This window comes from Echinops telfairi, unplaced genomic scaffold (assembly GCF_000313985.2).
Source record: "Echinops telfairi isolate 266 unplaced genomic scaffold, ASM31398v2 ScPeMD7_24;HRSCAF=84, whole genome shotgun sequence".
In the NCBI taxonomy this organism is placed as follows: Eukaryota; Metazoa; Chordata; class Mammalia; order Afrosoricida; family Tenrecidae; genus Echinops; species Echinops telfairi.
This window is the reverse complement of record NW_022103921.1, coordinates 4,890,780-4,906,764: the sequence shown is the minus strand read 5'-3', so window position 1 is coordinate 4,906,764 and position 15,985 is coordinate 4,890,780. Positions and strand designations below refer to the sequence as shown.

The 15,985-nt window shown below is 44.0% G+C and overlaps 1 protein-coding gene across 3 annotated transcripts in view; it reads left to right on the top strand.

Annotated features, from left to right (window-relative positions):
- The first annotated feature begins 244 nt into the window (after positions 1-244).
- NUDT15 (nudix hydrolase 15) overlaps positions 245-15,985 on the top strand; it is a 20,714-nt gene continuing 4,973 nt past the window's right edge. Inside the window, exons 1-4 of one of the 3 annotated variants that reach the window (XM_045289087.1) lie at positions 245-402; positions 4,971-5,167; positions 5,772-5,911; positions 15,078-15,199. In XM_045289087.1, the coding sequence (XP_045145022.1) occupies positions 245-402; positions 4,971-5,167; positions 5,772-5,911 (495 nt within the window). In that variant the 3' untranslated portion in view covers positions 15,078-15,199. Of the gene's footprint in view, positions 403-4,970; positions 5,168-5,771; positions 5,912-7,817; positions 8,274-15,077; positions 15,200-15,985 lie in introns of those variants that run through there. The other 2 variants (XM_045289088.1, XM_004714088.2) reach the window with 2 other exon arrangements.

Below are 15,985 nucleotides of genomic sequence, written 5' to 3'. Positions count from 1 at the left end.
ACTGCTGACCTTGTTGCTCGCGGCCTGATCGACAGCGTTAGCTCCGCCTCGTGCAGTGATTGGCAGGGGGTGGGACTAACGTCACTTCCGGCCGCGGCCCAGCTAGAGGAACAGGGGAGCCGAGCCGGTGGGCGGGGCCGAGGTGCCAGTTTGATCGACATCGCTAGCGCCGCCTCGTGCAGAGATTGGCAGGGGGTGGGAACAACGTCACTTCCGGCCGCGGCCCGGCGGGTCCCACGGCGCAATGGCCGCCGGCGCAGAGCGCCGGGGCGGGCGCCCCGGAGTGGGAGTCGGCGTGGTGGTGACGAGCAGCGAGCATCCTCGTTGCGTCCTCCTGGGAAAGAGAAAAGGGTCGCTTGGAGCCGGCCGTTTCCAACTTCCGGGGGGTCACTTGGAGTTCGGGTGAGTCGCCGGGCCAACCCCCGGGGAAACGGAACTGACGTAGGAAAGACAAGCGTCAGCTGTGCGTGTGTACGTGCGCGTCTTCGCGTCTGTTCTCGCGAGTCTTCGCGTCTGTTCTCGCGCGTGTCCGCTGTTGGGGCCCTGGGTCTGCAGGCCGCTGCAGGATCCGGCCTGGAGGGAGCGTGCCGGGGTCCTTGGTCGGTGTGGTCTGTTGGGCGGGCGCGCATCCTGCCCCGGAGCTCCCGAGTTGCTTCGTGAGATGTTTTTTCCCCCTTAGTGCTTAAGGAGCTTTGTCAATGAAAGCACGTACCCGGAGCCTCCACCCGATTCACAATAAAAAGTTGGGGCGGAGAGCCATGGTTTCCAGGAGAAATTTTTTTTTTAATCGTTTTATTAGGGGCAACTCTTATCACAATCCATACTTAACATCCATTGTGTAAAGCACATTTGTACATTCATTGCCCTCATTATTCTCAAAACATTTGCTCTCCACTTAAGCCCCTGGCATCAGCTCCTCATTTTTACCCTCCCTCCCCACCCCCCCTTCTCATGAACCCTTGATAATTTATAAATCATAATTTTGCCCTATCTTGCACTGTCCGACGTCTCCCTTCACCCACTTTTCTGCTGTCCATCCCCCAGGGAAGAGGTCACATGCAGATCCACATGCAGATCCTTGTAATAGGTTCCCCCTTTCCAACCCACCCTCCGTACACCCTCCCAGTTCTACCTTACAAATCCGGCTGGACTGGAGGATGGACACTGGTACAGATAGGAACTGGAAACACAGGGAATCCAGGCTGGATGATCCCTTCAGGACCAGTGCTGAGAGTGGTGATACTGGGTTTCCATGAGATTTAACTACATGAACACGTATTTAATAGATACATCTGACTTCCTAAATTAATTGCACGACAACCCTTCCACATGTAATCTGTGACTTTCCGTTTTAGTGGCTTTTACATGTCAAAATAGTGGGTGTGCAGCCCATAGACTCTGAAGGACAATTCTCAGGTCCAGTTACCCCGACAGGGGGCAACTTTCGTTTTTTATACAGTGTCTAACAGGGAAGTTTTATATAGTGTCCATCGGATTTCTGGAGGGAAACCATTTGCGTATTTAGGACTGATTTAAAATGGGGGAAACGGTAGTGGCAAGGCCAGTGAGGGGCCTTGTGTTTCTCGGGAAGGTAAGTGTGCCGCCAAGCTGCAGCGATTTCAACCAGTTCTAATAGGATTCCGTCTCAGGCGCACTTCGTGCCACCTCTTCTTAGCTCCAGGTTCCAGGAAGGGAGGTTTTGTGAAGAATGGAAGGAGGTGGGAGCCAAGAGGAAAGGCCGCAAAGGGGGCTTGTGGATCTCAGGAATTTAGTTTCTTCATCTTTATTTATTGTAAATCATTTTATTGGGAGTTTCTTCATCTTTAAATGCAATGTTCTCCCAAGTTCCCATTCTACTGTAGCATTCTGTGATTTGATGACATGCCAGACTGACAAAAGTTAGCTAAGGGGTGAAGACAGACTGAAGGTGTGCTAATAAGTGGATTCTGAGAATACGCTTAAAAACCAGCGAAAGCATTCAGACTTGGCACTTTCCCCCCTTTATTATTAAAAAATTCCCAACAAACATAAAAGCAGAGAAAATGATCAATAAATTCTCTTGTACCCATCACCCACGTGTTTCCTTCATTTGTGTATTAGAGTTTAAATTTCTGAGTACCGAATTTGCTGAAGGCTATATAGTTTACAGTGGAGGCCCCAAATTCCACTTATGTGTCAACATAAAATTCAACATCCTTTGAGTTCCTTACACCCATTAACCAGATACGTGAGTGCTCGCTTCGGCAGCACGTATACTAACCAGATACGTGAATAGCTTTGCCTCAGAGTGCAAGAAAGAGTAGATTGCTGTCACTCCAGCTTGTCCAGGGAGAAGGAGCTTAGTGTTTAGGGACTTTGCCTGGATGTGCCTTCCTTAGAACTGCGGGTGCTAGGGTCGCTTTGAACCAGGTTTGACTCATGGCAATGAGTTGTCTTCAAAGGGGCTCATGATCAAGAGTCATCCTGAACCCATCTTGTAAGCTCTTCCAACATAACGTATGTGAGCCACTCATGGTCCTGGTCCCACTTCTCTAGTCCTTCCTGTAACTGATATATTGATTTTCTACCAGTTATGCTTGTGACAGTTTGCCCCCCCCTGTGCTTTTGAAGTCACTGGATCGGAGCATACCCTTGGACGCCATTACGGCCTTGTGCTAACGATCTTCCTCATCCAGATGATGTATATGTGTCTTTCTCTTGCTTTTTCCTGTTGAAGGCTTAATACATGTTCTCCTTACGTTAAACTTTGCGATTTGGGGTTTCTTTTGTACCCTGACACCTGTACTACCTCATACCCCCCACCCCTACTCCAAAACACACTTTATTTACAGGAACATTTTCAAGGAAATTTCAGACATACTATCGGACATCAAATTAGTTTGATACGAACGAGGGGGCTCCAGAAAGTTCATGGACACATGGAATTAAAAGGAACAGAATTTAACCATGAACTTTGTGAAGCCTCCTTGTCTCTCTTACCACCAAACCAGTCGCTATCACATTCATTGTGAGTTGCCCACCCCACGCATGTGTTAGAGTGGAACTGTTGCTCCATAGAGCTTTCAATGGCAAGGTGGACAGTTCAAGCCCACTAGCCACTCTGAGGAAAAACATGAAGCTATCTACTCCCGTTCGGATTTACAACCTTGAAAACCCGATTACAGAGGTTTTCCCCCCCTCTTCTTTACCTCTATCAATCAGTGATTAGAAGTAAAAACTTCATTCGAACCTTTTAATCAGACTTTGTGCTTTAGAAAATAGGAAATTCTTCTGATCTTTGAGTACATGTGGATGGAATGCTCTTCAAAATTAGAGCTGTAATGAGCTTATAGTTTTCACATAAGCAAGTAGTAAGAACTCAGTTGTCCAGAGAGACACACGCTGTACTTACTGATCCTTGATGAGCACTAGCCAGACTTCTCTATGATGTCTTTCCTGCAGTGGGGAACGGAGGTGCGCGTTCGTGCTTTATGGCTTCCCTTCCCCTTCTGCTGGTCCTCCAGTTCCTTCTGTGTGTTAGGGGAGGGGACAGATTTTTACATGACTGGGACTGCTATGATTCATCCATTGAGTACCCTCTGCTTAGGACCTGTTTACGGGTTCCTAAGAAATCCCCATGTGGCACAGTTCCCTGGCCTTTAGTAATACCTCCACCCCTCCCTCCTAATGCTTGCATAGCATCTGCAGCTTCTTTCTGCTGGAGCTCCTGCTAGATTACAATGCCATCCTGTTGCATCCTTGTGGCCACAGGAAAGCTGGCCTTGGAAATGAGGCTTCAATGCTGCCTGTTCCTTTACTGTGCCATCACCAGCTACTGTAGACAGCTCCTACCTCCCTGGGAGTTAAGTAAGCGTCAGCCCTCATTCACATGTATCCCCAGACTCCCAGGGACGCGTTTCCGACGTTTTCCACCTCTGCTCTGATGCCCTGGGCAGACCTTGGATTCCTGTACCTCAAGGGGAATGACACACCAGTGTCCCTTTTTTGCTGACATGCCTTATCTCTATCACCGATTCGCTTGGAAGGCCCCTCCCTTGGCTTGGGCACAGAGTTGGGCTCTCAGAGAGAGGAAAGGAAGCAGGCATTCCTACAGGGTGCTGAAAATTCAGAACTTTCCTCTCTCTCAAAGAAGGCTTGTAAGCAGACTGGGTGGAGTGAGTCACAGGGTAATCTGGTCTACATTGGCTGGGCGACTTCCTTGAGCTCAGGGCACATCTGTGTGCTATTTTGTTGTATGTGTAAGAATGTAGAGGTGCTTACTGTACTCAGTTTTGGAGCTTAAATGGAAAAATTTGAGACCACAGAAATACACATTCTACATCTTGTGACACCCATAGCAACCCCATGAGAAAGTAATATCCTCTTGTACTTGTCCCAGTTATTTAGGTAAAAAATCAAAGAGTGGGAACTGAAACCTACATTTAGTTCTGGGCTGAAACTTTTCCCACTCCCAACCCCGTTCACCTGAGGATTTTGTAACATGGGCAAGCACTGCTCCAATCACCTTGGATTCATAGTGGGTTTGAGTTTTAATTCTTGGTCACTGCACATTCAGAACCCGTTAAGTGCTGCCAATTTTCTCGAACCTCTTTGTGGGGTTGAGACACACCATGTAAGAAGAGTTAGCCCAGTGGTCACCACAGTCTTCCCCTTTACTGAGACCGAACTGAATCGCCTCCCGGTTGCAGTCTCAAGGCAAGCCAAGTCGTGTGGAATGGGCTCCATCAGCCATCTCTGTGCTCGATATGCAGTCCTTTTGCTCTTCAGAGAAGCAGATAGAAAGATAGAGGATGGCGTGCCATAGGTAAGGTCGGTGCGTTGTTTTGAAGCATGAACCAGGGCTGGCACGTTTTGCTTTACCCCAGAAGTTTCTAGCTAAGAATTTCAAGCTAGAAGCTTGAAAGGGAGGGCTGGGTATCTACATAGAATTGAATACAGTTTCTGTTGTCTGGTGTGTTTCTGTTTTCCAGTGAAAGCTGGGAAGAATGTGCTCAAAGGGAAACCTTGGAAGAAGCAGCGCTTTACCTGAAAAACGTGCGCTTTGCCTCGGTCGTGAACTCCTTCATTGAGAAAGAAAACTACCATTATGTCACTATACTGATGAAAGGAGAGGTGGACTTGACTCATGGTTCAGAACCAAAGAACGTTGAACCTGAGAAAAATGAAAGTAAGAGAACGATATAAAAATGCATTTTGTGGGCGAGCATAGCGTGTATAATTTAAAGGCGTACGTGTATGCGTGTGTGGTGTTTGTTGTTGTTGGTTACTGTCAAGTTGGTGACAACTCACGGCAACCTCCTGCGTGCGGAGGAGAAGTGCCCCATAGAGTTTTCAGGGTTGTGTCCTCTCAGAATTCGAGCGCCGGACTCCTGGGTGGGTTGGAACTGCCAAATTCTGCAGCAAGTAGTCTGGCGCTTAACCCCTTGCACTACCCAAGGACACGTGTGTGTGTGTCTTTGGTAACTATTTCAATACACACTGAATGATACCAAATCAGAATTTTACCACGGCCTGTGTGGCCTTTGTAAAGTTGACGTCATGTTCCAATACCAGCACGTTTTAAATGATCTTTAAGATCTTGAGATCTTTGTTCTGAGTACCGTATATGATTTCATTCTCAAGCTAATGCACCGCCTCACGATTGCAATTTGTTTTGTTAGTAACAAATCATTTTTAAATTCAGTGAGTGTCTACTCGTGGGTTAGCATAGCAAATTCTACCCTTTGTTCCCTTTCAGCTCAGTAAGTAGATTGGGTTTCTTCCTTTTCCAGGTTGGGAGTGGGTTCCCTGGGATGAATTCCCTCCAGGGGACCAGCTTTTCTGGGCACTCCGTTGTTTAAAGGAACAAGGCTACGATCCTTTAAGAGAAGACCTGGATCACCTGGTAGGATACAAAGGAAACCATCGATAGGTAAGTGGCCAAAAGGATTCTTCAGTGTTTCCAAAAGGCACAATACTACTGTTTCCCTGAAAATAAGACAGTGTCTTATATTATTTTTTGCTCCCAAAGATGCACTAGGTCTTATTTTTAGGGGATGTCTTATTTTTTCATGAAGAAGAATACGGTACACATTGTTTTATTAAAAGAGACATCGCACTTCCTGTCTGCTCCGGCTGCGCTGCAGCCAACAGTGAGCCTGCACGGCAGTGCCCACCACTAAGGTCCAGAGTCCAGAGTTACAGTAACTTCAGGGGGCCTTATTTTCAGGGAGGTCTTATTTTTTGGGGGATGCCTTATATTTCAGCGAGAGGCAAAACTGTAAGTAGGTCTTATTTTCGGGGGATGTCTTACTTTCAGGGAAACAGGTTATCTAGCTAGAGAATCCAACCGATCTGTCTTTCAAATTTTCGCTGCCGTGCCTAAAAAGTTCCATTTGAATTGCTACTTTATTTACAGCCTCTCAAATAACGACTACTTTTTCAGCCAATAATTGTAAAACGTTTTGGGGGTTGTGTCATTGAGCTTTATTTAATGTGTGACAAATAATGAGACTGTGTAAATCTACTTTCCATATTGCTGTCAGCTCTGGTTGTGCATTTGGTCCTGATTAGCTTGCATGGAGTCAGGACCAGCAGAATTTGCCTTAGCGTTTCAATCCACGGAGAGATCCTAACTCAGATGTTGACACAGTGTTCCTGATATGGGATTTATCATGTTGAGTGCTTTGCCACGTCTCTGACTTTCAAATACTTGCTTGGTATTGTAATGGTGATAGTCTTACAAGTAGAGCAAACAGGGCAGGACATTAGGGAGCCCTCCCGGTCTCTGATTGACTCCCTGAGCCGGGAGGAGTTTGGGTGATGGCAAATAAAGCGGTGGACAGCTTTGCACTTGTTTTGATGCTCATGAGTAGTCATCTCCGTTGGACACACCTAGTAGTGCAGATGCTGGCTACGGCGTGTGCATATCCTAAGCAGCTAAAGGAATTGCAATGCAGTTCATTTGTACGCGACACTGTCGGTTAAGCTTTGAACTGCTACCATAAGAGGTTGGTTATTCAAATCCACCAGCTGCTTCTTGGGAGAAAGTGGAGATTGTCTGCTTCCATAAAGATTTACAGACTCGTGGAAACGTCTCTGTCGTCTCACTGTGAGTCGCAGTCGTGACGGCCCTGGGTTGGGTTGGGTTTTGGTGTTTTATTTCAGATTGCCCTGGGTGGATTATATGATGTATGGTGTATACATTCTACCAACTTAATAAAATGCAAAAGTATTCTGAAATATATTTAAAGCCAAAGGTTTTGGATGAAGGGCTTGTTGCACTGTATATACTGTATATACGAGAGGGGTTCAAAAAGTTCATGGAAAAGTGAAATTTTATTTCATTATTATTTTTTTTGTTTGTTTAAATCGCTTTATTGGGGGCTTGTACAACTCATCACAGTCCATACAAACATCCATCATGTCAAGCACATTTGTACATTTGTTGCCCTCATCATTCTCAAAACATGTGCTTTCTACTTCACCCCTTGGTATCAGCTCCTCATTTTTTCTCCTCCCTCCCCCACCCTACTCCCTCATGAACCCTTGATGTTATACATTTTTTTTTCATGTTTTATACTGTCCGATGTCTCCCGTTACCCACTTTTCTGTTGTCCATCCCCGAAAAGTGAACTTTTAAAAAGTGGACTTTTTCCATTATCTTTTTGAAGCCCCCTCATATAAATACAAAGTCAACAGGTATCAGGTAACTATGAAAGTCCCACCTCCTCCCCCCGCATCCAGTTCTCCATAATACTCATAAAAAGGAATCCGTTTTATTTATTAATCTTTCCTATCTTTGTCGTATCGACTAATTATTATATTTTAATTGTTAGATTGTTTTCACTTGTATCTGAAAGGCCCGAGGGGCACGAGGTGCTCAGATTCTTGGATCGAGAATGACGGAGAAGGCTCCTTCCTGAAGACTTGGGGCCGTTGTCCTGTGTCTGACTATGCTTAGTGACTGTCTCCATCCTCTAGGGGGTGCTGTAACATACAGCTTATCGGGCTGGACACTTAAGAATGGAAATTGTGTCTTCACAGTTCTGAAATGTCCAAATGAGGCACTGACTCTGGACAAGAGTCCTTTCTTGGCAGCTCTGAGCTTGGCCCCTTGGCTTGTAGAAGCTCCTCACATGGCTTCTGTCTTTCCCTGTATATATGTCTCTCTGTATTCTGCTCTTTTTATAACTGCAAAGTAATTACGTTTAGGACGTAATTGACATAACAAATAAAACCCTGCCTCCAAATAGGATCATCCTTACAGGCACATGTTTCTTTTTTTTTTTTTTTATCATTTATTATTTATTATATTATTTATGGCATCCAGTTTACAGTATTACATATTTCACATACAGTATTATTATACATAGTTCTTACAAATACTGTAATCAATAGCCTATGAAATGACTTAAGGGATGTACTCTACAGGTGGGTCGCCGTCTTTTTCCTCTGAAGGAGCGGGTGTAGGCAGTGCATGCTGTTACGCAAAAACCGCGATAGAGTGAAGCCGCGGAAGTCGAAGTGCGAAGTGGCGAGGGTTCACTGTAGCTGCTCTCTGCACATGTGTGACTGGTACGCATAAGTACATTACGGGTCAACCCTGTCACATACACCTGTATTTGTGCAGGGTACAGGCACATGTTTCAATGCATATTTTAGAGGAAGGCAGGTCCTGGTGATCCCAGGACATGCAGTTAATGGCTACCGTCTCAAAAAAACACAACCCGAAGTCAAAGGAGGGATCAGTATCAGACTCTAAATTGTGGACTACAATGTGCAGAAGGTAATGAATGACATTGGGAGCCCGAGAGTCGTTTGTGGAACGACATAGGAAATAAGCCTGCAGAGAACTCCTATCTGAAATTGAGGGAGGGGAGGAAAGTGGTCACTACCCAGAATGCTGGCGAGAGAGGAGTATAGAAAATCAAAGGCACAAACCTGACCTGAACAGTTGAGACGTTTTCAGCAGATGCCCCTGTGATGCAGGCTGGACTGGATCTGGTTTCCACATTTTGCTGTAGTTTGGGTTTGTATTGTTGTTTTGGTTTTTGTTCGTTCATGGTAGAGATGTTCTGTCAACGTAGGTCACCTTCTTGAAACTGTTATATGCTTTTCTGTATTCCTATCTGAAGCCCGGGATTGATAAACCTGCAGGGACAGGAAGTAGAATAAGGGGCTCGAGGGGAGTCATACAGTGGTGGAGGTAAGGTAAAAGGGAGACAATGTCAAGGAGTCCAGGTAGAAAAAGAATAGTTGGAAACGGATTGTGGTAGCAATTGTACAATTCTACTTGCCATGTTTGAAATATGGAGTGACATGTTTTATGTATTAAATCCCAACTAATAAAAAAATTTCAAACTCTAGATGAATTATAATGTGGAGTAAGCTAGAAAGACAAATTAAAATCTGGTAGAAAAGTAAACTAAGTTAATAGATTGTATTCTTTTCTAGTGTGGTAAAATCCAACAATATGAAACATCATTGTAAACCCAGTGGTTTTCAATAAACTCACAATGTTGTGTAACCTCAAAAACAAAAAAAAAGGAAAGAAAAAACATTTTAAGGACATTTTGAAGTTTAACAAATTTGGCCATTATGCTCCGCACGAGTTTAACCCCCTTCATGTGGAACGAGCTTGTGCTGTAAGTGACTAGAGGGTACCGGTGCCTGTTGTCGTCCACATTGGGACCACTTCAATGGAATCTTACAGCAGACTTGACAAGGTAACAATATCACTATTTAAATTTCATCAAAACGAAATCCTATGTTCAGGGGACACTGATAGGATTTATTTGGACGCTGAGCATATGGCAAGGGCAATGATAGGACTGGGCGGGATGGAGGTTGAACAGTATGCTGAACATATTGTAACGATCATGTAAAGATTCCTGAACTATTACATAGTTTGTTGCATACATATTTATCACAATAAAAATGCACGTAAAAGCTTTTCTAAAAAACAAAACAAAACCCTGCTGTCACATAGTAGAGAGGGGACTGGAACTCTTTGAGTGTAGAAAGCCTACCTTGGTTGGAAAAGGAATTGAGTGGAGTGAATGTAGAGGCACTTGTTCACACAGCCATCTCCGTGCACCAGTTGTTGGCAAAACCCAGCATGCCTCTTTTGCCCCACGCACCTTACTCACCTGACCTCGCTCCATGCAACTTCTTTTTGTTTGTGCGAATGAAGAGGGACATGAAAGGGCAGTCATTTGATGACATAGAAGAGAAGTTAAAAAAAAGGGAGGTGCTGTCAGCCATCCAAATAGATGAGTTTGAAAAATGTTTCAATGAATGGAATCACAGATTTAACAAATGTATTAAGTGTAATGAAGAGTACTTTGAAGGTGATAAGGTTGTTTTGTAAAAAAATTAAATACATAGCTTTGGGGGGAAATGTTGGTTACCCCCTGGTTTCTTGACACCTATCTGCCCTCTCACCTATCGCTTCACTTTCCCTCTCCCCTCTCCCCACTCCCCCATGCAACCATCAAAGTTTGTTTCTTTTAGTAAGAAATGTGTTGTCTGGGTTTTCTTTTGCTAACAGTGGTCTCATACATTATTTGTCGTTTTGTGGGTGACTGACTTGACGCAGCACAAGGTTCCATGCCAGGAGGTGCTTCACAGTTTCATCATCATTCTTTAGTGATGCATAATATTCTATTGTGTGTATGCACCAACGCTTATCCATTCTTCCACTGGTAGGCATTTAGGTTGCTTCCATCGTCTTGCTTTTGTGAACAAGGCTGCCATCAATGGGGGCGTGCCTATATCTGACTGTGCTTTGGTTCTACTTTAGGGTGTACACCCAGAAAAGGGGTTGCTGGCCCGTCTTGGCACTTCCATTCCAGTTGTTTGAGGAACTGCCATGCAGACCCACCAGCAATGTGTGAGGGCGCCCGTCTCTCCACACCTTCTCCAGCATTTTTTACTTTGTTTTGTTGAATTTTGTTATCAATGCAAGTATGAGGTATATGAGGTATCTCATTGTTGCTTTGATTAGCTTCTCTTAATTAGTGATCACAAACATTTCTTCATTTTTATTGATTACTTTATATCTTCTTTGGTGAACTATTTATGTTGTCTGTTCATCTTTTTCTCATTTGAGGTGTTGCAGTTTTCTTTCTTTTTTAAAAAATCATTTTCTTAGGGGCTCATACAACTCTTATCACAATCCATACACACATCAATTGTGTAAAGCGCATTTGTACATTCATTGCCCTCATAATTCTCAAAACATATGCTCTCCACTTAAGCCCCTGGCATCAGCTCATTTTACCCCCTCCCTCCCTGCTCCCCTCCTTCATGAACCCTTGATAGTTTATAAATTGGTATTCTGTCATATCTTACACTGCCCGACATCTCCCTTCACCCACTTTTCGGTTGTCCGTCCCCCAGGGAGGAGGTCACATGTAGATCCTTGTCATCGGTACCCCTTTCCCTGGTTTTCATATCAGAATTATGTTCACGTCATAAAAGGAGCTTGGCAGTTTGCCATCGTTTTCTGTCTTCTGGAATGGTTTGTGTAGCATTGGTACCATTTCTTCAGATGGAATTTCTGTGCTCATGCTTGCTGCACGTAAGTACTGTGTCGGTGAGCCTCAGATTGTACTTTAAGCATTCTCGGGTCAAAGAAGTAGCTTTGCAGTAGAAAATGTAGCAACCCAAGCACGACAGTTTTTGTTTTCCATTTAAAAGTTACAGTGAACCCTCGCCACTTCGCGGCTTCACTCTATCACGGTTTTTGCGTAACAGCGCATGCTCTGTCATTACCCCCACTGATTGGCTCATACTGTACACGCTTGATGCCATAAATAATATAATAAATAATAAATGATCATTGTAACGTCCAAAATGGTTTACTGTATTTTCCCTTTTTCGTTTAATAAATTGGGTCATACGAGTGTCATGGTGACTAAACGGTGTTTTTTCATGTCCTCTATGCTCTAACTACGAAAATATTTGATTTACAAATAAGGAATCCTACTTCGCGGAATTTCATTTATCACAGTAGGGTCTAGAACCGATGAACCGCAATAAACGAGGGTTCACTGTACACTAATTTTGGATAAAACTTTATGTTGGGGCCACATATCAGACTATAAAATTGTTTTGCCATATATCTTTCAATTTATATTCATACATTTATTGATTTGAAAACCCTCTGACCTTACCATAATCCTTGGGAGGTATTCTTACCTCAGTTTGGAAAGCAAACGTATTAAAATAAGTTGAATTTGGAACACAGTTCCCTATATTTTGCTTCTTTATAATGCTTACTGCTGTCTGCATTTGTATTATTTGCTTGCGTATGGGTTGACTGTCTTATAATATCAACTGCATCCATAACAGCCATAAGCAAATCAGCAACCAAAAAACCAGAGCGCACACATCCTGAAAGGAAAGAAAAGAAAAGAACCAAAATCACAAAAAAAGCAAACTACAAGCAGGAAAGCAAAAACTCATATAAACAAAGAAGTACAGCAATGTCCATCACCCCTCTGGGGGATATGCCTGTTGCACTACCCTGTTTCCCCGAAAGTAAGACATCCCCCGAAAATAAGACCTTGCAAAGAAGCCCCCCCACAGCTACCGTAACTCTGGACTCTGGACCGTAGTGGTGGACGCTGCCACGCAGCTCACTGTTGGCCACAGCACAGCCGGAGCAGACAGGAAGTGCAAGGTCCTACTTAATCAAACAATAAACAATCAATGTGTACTGTATTCGTCTTCATGGAAAAATAAGACACCCCCTGAAAATAAGACCTAGCGCATCTTTGGAAGCAAACATGAATATCAGACACTGTCTTATTTTCGGGGAAACAGGGTATTATCAATTTTCCCGCTGACACAGCTCCCCAAACACTGTCGGTGTGAGGAATCTGTTTGAATACAGTTTCACCTTGAGCTGATGACACGTTCGTTGCCAGAAAGTCAAGCGTTCCCACAGAAAATCATGTTCCTTTCAGATGTCATTGTAATGAGGGCGATGTCAAGACAAAACCAGTGTACTCATTCTTAACCCTTGGTTATACACAGGGCCTCAGCATGCTAATGCACACATCAAACGGAATCTAAAATTACAAAGAGCAAACTCCACTAATGATCCGTTACGTATGTAACGGCCAGTTGATCCAGTCTCTCGGACGGCCTGTATCTCAACTGTGTTCAAAGACAGAAGCCCCGTGACTGTCACTCGCCTATTTGCCGGCTGCGGCTGAATCAAAGTCAGCTTTTCTTAGATCAAAGCTCCATTTGTCCCATTATTTGGCATTTTAAAATAACACGTGGGAGTGAAAATATAGTGGTGGAAAACAAATAATATATTTTTAACATGGAACTTTTGAAACACACCAGAAGTAGAAAACTGTACAGTGAACTTTCGTGCATGAATCCAGATTCAACAAGTACCAATAGTTTGCCTTATTTGCTCCATTTTTTCCCGTTTCCCTTCTTTCTCTTACTTGACGGACTTACTCCGACATCTTTTTCTTAGAGTATTTCATTTTACTCACTGCATAATAGACACTGTGTAGTGACGAGGTAGGTCTATTGGTATGCCATTAAAATCAGTTTATTTTGTACTGATTTGTATGAAGGTAAGGAGCCCTGGTAGCACAGGAGTTAGGGCTCGGTTAGTGACTGAGAGGTTGGCATCTGTTCCTGTCACAATGACAGCAGAGGAAATCCCGTGAGCAATGCCTGTCTGCCATATTGAGTTACTCGAGTGAAAAATCAACTCTGTTACCTCCAAGTACACAGTGACAGCTTTCAAACCATGAGATAAAATGAATACATTCCCAGGGTTTCACGAGGATACTAATTTATGCCATAAATTCTTCAAGGTACTAACCTAAAAACATTATTTTTTTCATGGGAAATTCGTCACTTAAAGACAAATATTTTTCTCCCTAAGTTGTTTCCCAACATATTCATACTGAATTTCTTCTAAATATTGTGAGCGAGGTGAAGATTTATAGACCAAGTCCTAAGTTTGACGTTCAGCAAGTCACATCCATTTTGTCTCACCTCATCCTGTGCGGTCCCCTCACTTAGTCCACTCTCCCCTGTGTTTCCTGTTTCCATTTTTTCTTTTTTACCAACCCTCTGAGCCTTGTCTTTGGGTAAATGCTGCCCTTTGGATCGTCAGTGGTTGATTACAACAGGGGTGAGTTCAGTTCCAGGCCTGAAGAATGACTTAGGACCCTAGTTTTAGGTCGTCTCCCACCTGTCTCTGTCCTACCAGTCAACCTGGTCTCTTTTATGTTTTCCACATTTTTCTCGCACTCTACCCAACACCTTCTAACCGACCCTTTTTAGAACAGTTGGTCTTACCTAATTCTCCTGGTCTCAACACTGCGGAGACGGATGTCTATGTACAGGTCCATTAATCCATTAGGACCGATTGTGCTCATTTCCATCACTCTTCTGGATGGGGAAAACTAAGAGCTTCACTTTGTGAATTATGTCAGGCCAACTATTGTTAGATGCCATCAAGCTGGTTCCGACTCATAACAACCCTGTGTACAACAGAACGCAGTATTACCTTATCCTGTGGCATCCTCCCGATTGTCATGTTTGAGCCTTTTAGTACAGCCATTGTGTCAATCCATCTTGTTGAGGGCTTCCTCTTTTTTTGTGCTGGCCCTCTACTTTACCAACAGGAGCCCTGGTGGCATAATGGTTACAGATTAGGCTGTGATCCACATGGTCAGCAGTTCGAAACCACCAGCAGCTGTGAGGGTGAAAGGCTGGGCTTTCTACTCCCATAAGCAGTTATAGTCTCGAAAACCAACAGGGCGGGGGTCCCTGTGAGTCAATATTGACTTGATGGCAGTGTGAGAGTCTACCAAGTATGTTGTCCTTCTCCAGGGACTGTCTCACCTGAAAATGTGACCAAAGCACATGACTGAAGTGTCACCTTCCTTGCTTCTAAGGAGCATTCTGACTGTACTTCTCCCTAGACAGATTTGTTTGTTTTTCTGGTTGTCCATGTACTTTCATTATTCTTCGACAGCCCCACAATTCAAATGCAATTTACTCTTGTTAGGTGCCCTCATTGATTCCTCTATGGTCTCCCTTATCCAATGTAGAACTTTCACATGCATATGAGGCAATTGGAAAGACCACCGCATGGGCCGGGCATCCTTCAGTCCCCAAAGTAACACCCCTGCCTGTCAACACTCCAAAGAGGCCTGCTCAGCAGACTTACCCAGTGCCGTGCATCTTCTGATCGCTTGACTGCTGCTTCCATGAGAATGATCACTCTAAACCAGACGAAATCTTGGACAACTTCATTGTTTCCTCCACTCATCATGATGTTACCTATCGGTCCAGTTGTGGAGATTTGGGTCTTGTTTACATTAAGTCATAATCCATGTTGAAGGCTGCAATCCTGCATCAGTACATGCTTCAAGTCCTCCTCACTTTCAGCAAGCAGGTTTGTGTCATTTGCATATCTCAGGTTGTTAATAAGCCTTGCTCCAGTCCTGAAGTCACATTCTTGTTCAGATAATCCAGCTTCTCTGATGATTTGATCAGCAGACAGATTGAATAAGTCGGTGATACTACCCCGGGACACACTTTTCTTGATTTAAAACATGCAATACACTCTTGTTCTGTTTGCACAAGTGCAGACATGTACAAGTTCCTCATGAACACAATGAAGTGTTTTGGAATTCACATTCTTCTCAAGGTTACCCATAGTTTGTTATGGGCTGCACAGTCCAATGCCTTTGCATAAGCAGTAAAATACAAGTTACCCTATGAACTTTTTATTCAGCTTATTGTCATCCTTTTTTCTATTTGCCTAAGAGGGGGTACCCCCCCCAAAAAACCCAAAATACTAATTTGTTTTCTTGATGTGAGGGGAATAGTGCATTTGGAGTTTGTTCCACCAGGTCAGACTGTTAATCAAGCTTTCTATTTATGGGTTCTGAAGAGACTGCATAGCAGTGCGACAAAAAGGCCTGATTTGTGGCAGACGGGGGCTGACTGGTTG